The sequence below is a fragment of the Sus scrofa genome, chromosome 2, assembly GCF_000003025.6.
Source record: "Sus scrofa isolate TJ Tabasco breed Duroc chromosome 2, Sscrofa11.1, whole genome shotgun sequence".
Lineage (NCBI taxonomy): Eukaryota > Metazoa > Chordata > Mammalia > Artiodactyla > Suidae > Sus > Sus scrofa.
In genome coordinates, this window is record NC_010444.4 from 81,608,108 (window position 1) to 81,614,107 (window position 6,000).

A 6,000-nucleotide genomic window follows, 5' to 3' on the forward strand; every position below is an offset into this window, starting at 1 on the left:
TAAACAAATCCAAGGATCAGGTCCAGCTGATTTTACTTCATAAATTCTTTCCATATCCCTCCTGTCTCCCAGCTGCCCAATACTCTAGGCTAAGCTACCATTATCTCTGGTCTGGATTACCACTGCAGCCTCCAAGACGGATCTTCCTGATTCCACTTTTGTCCCCTCACTGTAAGGTGACCATACTTCTGGTTAATTTGAACAGTTTCAGTTTTCACCTGTTGCTTGACACCCTGTCCCGTTAGCACCTCTTTTCATTTGCAGAAGAATGCCCATTTGAATGATAAATTATATGGTCACCTTGCTCACAGTCTTTTCTTCTCATGGTAGCTAAGGTCACTTTTTTTTTTTTTTTCTAATGGCCATATCTGTGGCATATGGAAGCTCCGTGGCCAAGGATTAAATCCAAACTGCAGCTGTGACCTACACCACAGCTGCAGCTGCAAGCAACACTGGGTTGGAAATTGAACGCACACCTCCACAGCAACCTGAGCCACTGCAGTCTGATTCTGAACCCACTATGCCACAGTGGGAACTCCTAGAGTCACCTTTTATAAATGTAAATCAGATCATGTTATTCCCCTGCTTAAAAGCCTTCAAAGATTTCTAATTACATAAGAATAAAGTCCAAGTTCCTTACTGTGGTCTATAAGGCCATATATAACAGAGCCCACCTACTTTTCATCTCTTCCAATTCTTTCCTTCACTCACATTCTAGCCTTTCCATTCCTCCAATTAGCTATGCCCATTCCCAGCTCCAAGGCTTTGTTTTTGTTGTACTCTTTGCTGCTACTTGATTCCCCAAGACCGTCTCTTAACAAATCTGTTCTGTCATTTTGTTCTCAGATCAAATATTAACTCTTCAGAGACCCTCTTTGAAAACAAGATTTAATGTTTCCAACCCCAAGGAAGTTACTCTCTTATTATATTGTTCACTTGTTTGTTTATTGCATATCTCTCTCAACCAATGTCATTTTGTTCACCTTTGGTACCCAGGGTCAGAGCATGTACTCAATAAGTATGTAATCAGAGAATGAATCAGAGCCAAAGGAAAAAAAAAATTAAAGCTGTAACAGCTCACAGATCCTGGCTATCAAATCACCAAAGATTAAAAGAACAAAAATGCCTTACTTTTCTTCCTAACACTCAGTATATCATCTGACATGACATTCATATGATTGTTTACTCTTTGTTTCCCTCTGACTAAAATGAAACCTTGACGAGAATAGGGACTTGGTTTTGTTCACAGCTGTAGTCTTAGCACCTACAAGAGTGCATGGCATACAGTAAGTGTTCAATAAATATTCACTGAGTAAACTGACAATATCTAGGAGGGTCTAGCTAGTGGAGAAAGGGGCATGGTGAGAATATAATTGGTTCATGATTTCTACAGGAATTTGAAAATGTACATCAAAACCCCTCAAAAGAGGGCATACTTTTAAACTCAGCAATCTCAGAAGAGGAACTTATCCTAAACAAACCACTGAACAAGAGTAAAAAGATTATTTATGAGGAAATTTCCAAGTTCTTTTTTTTTAAATTTAATTTTATTGGAGTAGACTTCCTATATTGTATTAGTTTCAGGTGTACAGCACAGTGAATCAGTCATACATATAAATATATCCGTTCTTTTTTCCCATATAGGTATTACAAACCTTTCAGTAGATTTTCCTGTGCTATATCACTGAGTTCTTTTTTTTTGTTTTTGTTTGTTTGTTTGTTTTTGGTCTTTCTGCCTTTTCTAGGGCCGCTGCCTCGGCATATGGAGGTTCCCAGGCTGGGGTCTAATCAGAGCTGTAGCCACCAGCCTACACCACAGCCACAGCAACGCAGGATCCGAGCCGCGTCTGCAACCTACACCACAGCTCATGGCAACGCCGGATCCTCAACCCACTGAGCGAGGCCAGGGATCGAACCTGCAACCTCATGGTTCCTAGTCAGATTCGTTAACCACTGCACCACGACGGGAACTCCATCACTGAGTTCTTTATAAGAAAATTTATAAATGGCAGTATGATATCAATTTATGGAAGATAAATGTAATTATAAATCAGTATAATTAAATATATTAAAAAATTGGTGAAAATGTGTACTTATTGATGCAGAAAGATAAAAAGTATATGAGGAGAAAAAGACAAGCTAAAAAAAAGAAGTATAGCAAGACTTCATTTTTGCAAAAAAAATATGTTTGGGTCAAGACACATGGATACTATCTACACACACAGGCATTTACAGATAAAAGTTTAGGCAGGCATATTTCAAAACGTTAACACTGGTTATCATTTTTTTCCCCCCTCTTTGGCTGTGCTTGTGGGATGCAGAGGTTCCCAGACCAGTTATGAATCCCTTGCCACGGCAGGAACAAGAGCCATAGAAGTGACAATGCCAGATCCTTAACCCGCTAAGCCACGAGGGAACTCTAACATTGGTTATCTTTAGATGGTGAGGTTAAGAGCAATTTAAATTTTCTTCTATTCACATTTCTAAATTTTCTGTAATTAGGTCAATGAAACTTAGCTGAACATGTCCTGCTTTTATAAGTGGGAAAAAATCCAACAAATATTATAAAAAACACAGATACATTTCATCAACTTAATGAAGTCTAAAGTCTGGGTTAAGAGTTCAGAAACATAAACTTCAACACTGGAGATCACTTTCTGATTTCCTGAATTCAAGCAAGTTGTCTCCCCACAGTCAATTTTTGCAAAAAAGGAAAAAAAAGTGACAAAACTTGTTTCTTCATCGCTTGCCAAGCTTGGAAAGATCAGGCCTGAGAAACAGCACAAAGTGTAGCAAAAGCTATCATTTATGCTGGGCATTTTTCTTGCATTGCTTCATTTAAAACTTTCTAATGGTTCTGTCAGGTAGGTATTAATGTTCTCAAGTGCAAAAGCTGAGAGAGATGACAGAACTTGCCAAAGCTCACACAGCTGTTATGGGGTCGGGGGGGTGAGAGAAGTTTCCTGATTTGAACAGAGGTTTCTCTGACCTCCAGGCCTTGAGGAAAACCTGGGCAAAGGCGCTTTAGGCTCTATAACCTTGCAAGTCTCTTACTGCCTCTGATCTTTGTGTGGTTATCCTACCACCATTATCTAACTTGCAATGAAGGTAAAAGGAGAACCAGCCTGCAGTTTTTTGAAAGCTGGAGTAAATATCTGGAGAAGCCAGATTTACTTTGAGTACTACTCTGGCAATTAACCTTCATTTCTCTTCAACTCAAAAAGCTCTGCATCATGGAGTTCCCGTCGTGGCACAGTGGTTAACGAATCCGACTAGGAACAATGAGGTTGCGGGTTCAATCCCTGGCCTTGCTCAGTGGGTTAACGATCCGGCGTTGCTGTGAGCTGTGGTGTAGGTCGCAGACTTGGCTCAGATCCTGTGTTGCTGTGGCTCTGGCATAGGCCGGGGGCTACAGCTCCGATTCGACCTCTAGCCTGGGAACCTCCATATGCCGCAGGAGCGGCCCAAAGAAATAGCAAAAAGACAAAAAAAAAAAAAAAAAAAAAAAGCTCCGCATCAAAATGCTTGATTGGGTGCTCATGGGGAGGGGGGCAGTTTGAGAGTGCCCCATGTATGTATATAAAGGATCACAGTATACACATCTGGGCACTTGAAGAAGAAAGCTGGACCAGGATGAGGGAAGACGGACATCGATTGGCAGGAATGGAAGCAGGCTGGAAGGACAAAGTTAAAGGGGGACTGAGAGGAGGAACAGGAAAGAAGAGGAACTGGGAGAGGCAGTTGGGAGTTATTCTGCAGTTATTTTTTCCTTCCTATATTCTTTTCCTTGATTATCTCAGTCGCAATTAGGTCTCCAACGCTCCTTTCTACTTAGATTACCAAATCTCTCCTCTTATGACTTTCCTCCAGAGTTCAAGTCCTCTTGAACTTGGCATTCCCACCACCCCAAGTCTACACCCATTGTATTTGCTCACCCATCAAACATCTGTCTGAACTGCTCTCTCCCCATGCCCCCCCATTCAAATTCCTTCAAACATTCTTTCTTCCAACAAATTTTTTTGTGTGGATCTAGTATGTACCCCATACTGTCACAGCAGTAGGTACATCCCTTCACTTCCCATGTTGGGTCACTTTTACCTTGAAAATCTCTCGTCTGTCCATCTCACCTAAATTCTTTATTCAAATTTATTGAGAATCCCTCTTGGTTGAACCATGGCAACATAGCACCGAAAGTTAATTAGTTCTGCATGCCATTCATTCTACAGTGACCTCCTAGATTTAGCACTAACTACACCTGGGACACAGAAGTGGCTCTCTGTGGGAAGGGGACTGGAGAAGCAGAAACTAGATTAGTATGGACGGTGTATTTGCATATGAAGGAAGGCCTTTACAAATGACGTCAGCGTGACAATTCTGTTATTTCTGGGGTGTGGCTTTGGGCGGCTGGGAAGATTGTTGGAAGTCTGATGCTGAGTCTCCTGAGAGAACGCCGTCTCCCATCCCTTGAGTACTCAATAGCCACTTGTTGATTATCACCTTCTATGACAGGAGCCACGGATGCTGTGTTCTCCATCATATTCCGAGCTCCTAGGGCATCTGGCTCAAAGTAGGGGTTCAATAAATATCTGTGGAGGATTCTAGAAAGGCAGGGACATAGATGTTTTATTCACCACCTCAGGAAGGACAAAGACTAAGGAGCCTGAAGGAAAAAGAAATCGTGAGAGATGTTTCCCTCCCTTTAGAGCTTGGTGAATGTTTGCTCAGCGAAATAAATCACCCCCCCGCCCCCCGCACAACTCCAAAATCGGGCCCCTCACTCCGCTGCCAGGCCCTGGAGCGCAGCCACCATCTGGCCCAGGCCCTGGCTTCCCTCCCTCCGAGCCTGGGCTCCTGTTACCTCCCCTGCATACATCTGTACCCACCACAAGCCAAACAATTACACGCTCCCGCGTCCCCGCCTCGAGGTTCAGGACCTCGCGTCCCCACGGACCCCCAGCCACCGGTCCTGCCAAAGATCGGGGAAGCCTGCGGCCCGGCCTCCGCCCGCTGTGGGCTCCAGCACCCCCACCACCAGGCGCGCCAGGACCTCTTCCATGTGCTCGGCCCCCACTCTCCAGCCTCAGCCTGCTCGGGCTTGAGCCCGGAGCGCGGGAGGCCTGGCTACCCCGGCCCGGGCCCGACGCGCTCCTCGGGGCGGGACACGCCGGGAAGGCGGCAAGGCGGGAAGCGGCTGCAGCTGTGAGGCGCCCAGGGGCGGGCCGCGGGGCAGCCCGAGGCGGCAGGCCGGGCCGCGGGTATCCCTAGTAGGGGCGGCGCTCCAGCCCAGGCGGGGCTGGGCGAGAGGCGGCTCGCTCACTCACCACGGTACGGCGGGGCAGCGTGCCAGGGGTCCGGGACAGGGCCCGGCGGAGCCTCCGTGCCCGGCCGGAGCGATTCCCCCCGGAGCTCTCGGAGCCGCTGTCGTCCGAGATCACGATGAAGTCCTCCATGGCTGCGGGTCCCGGCCGAGCCAGCGCGCGGGCGGCCGGCGACCCAGGAGGCGGCAGCTAAGGGAGCGGCGGCGACTTCAGTTCCTGTGGCTGAGGCGGCGGCAGCGGCGGCGGCGGCGACAACCTGGGCCATCACCCTGCGCCCCGCCCCTTCCCGCCCCGAGCCCCGCCCCGTCGGCCAGGCCCCGCCCCGTCGGAGCCCCTCCCCCTGGCTGCGGGTAGCCTTCCGCTCGGTCGGAGCCGCGGTCACGGGGCTTGGCGGTGGCCCTCGTCCTTCGTTACTCAGGAGAAAAAAAGAGGGAGAGAGAGAGAGAAAATCAAGTCGCAGCCGGCTTGGCCCGGTGTTGGGGGCGGTCGCGCGGAACGGTGAGGCTGTGAGAACTTCCCCAGCTGCTGACTGAAGTGGGAAGTGAGGTGTGAACTGAGACCCCGGGAGAGAGGCCCTCCGGGTAGGACCTGGCCTCGGACTGGCGGCGTAAAGGGTGGCCTTGCCACCGACTGAGAGTGGTTGAGCTGGCCTCTGGCCGAGTGTGGGGAGAGAGGCTTCACT

At 48.0% G+C, this 6,000-nt stretch overlaps 1 protein-coding gene across 3 annotated transcripts in view; it reads right to left on the reverse strand.

Annotated features, from left to right (window-relative positions):
* Positions 1 to 5,598, reverse strand: part of SIMC1 (SUMO interacting motifs containing 1) — a 73,993-nt gene extending 68,395 nt beyond the window's left edge. The window contains exon 1 of one of the 3 annotated variants that reach the window (XM_005661476.3): positions 5,322 to 5,595. In XM_005661476.3, coding sequence (XP_005661533.1) covers positions 5,322 to 5,450 — 129 coding nt within the window. In that variant the 5' untranslated portion in view covers positions 5,451 to 5,595. Of the gene's footprint in view, positions 1 to 5,321 lie in introns of all 3 variants that reach the window. The other 2 variants (XM_021084429.1, XM_021084430.1) reach the window with 2 other exon arrangements.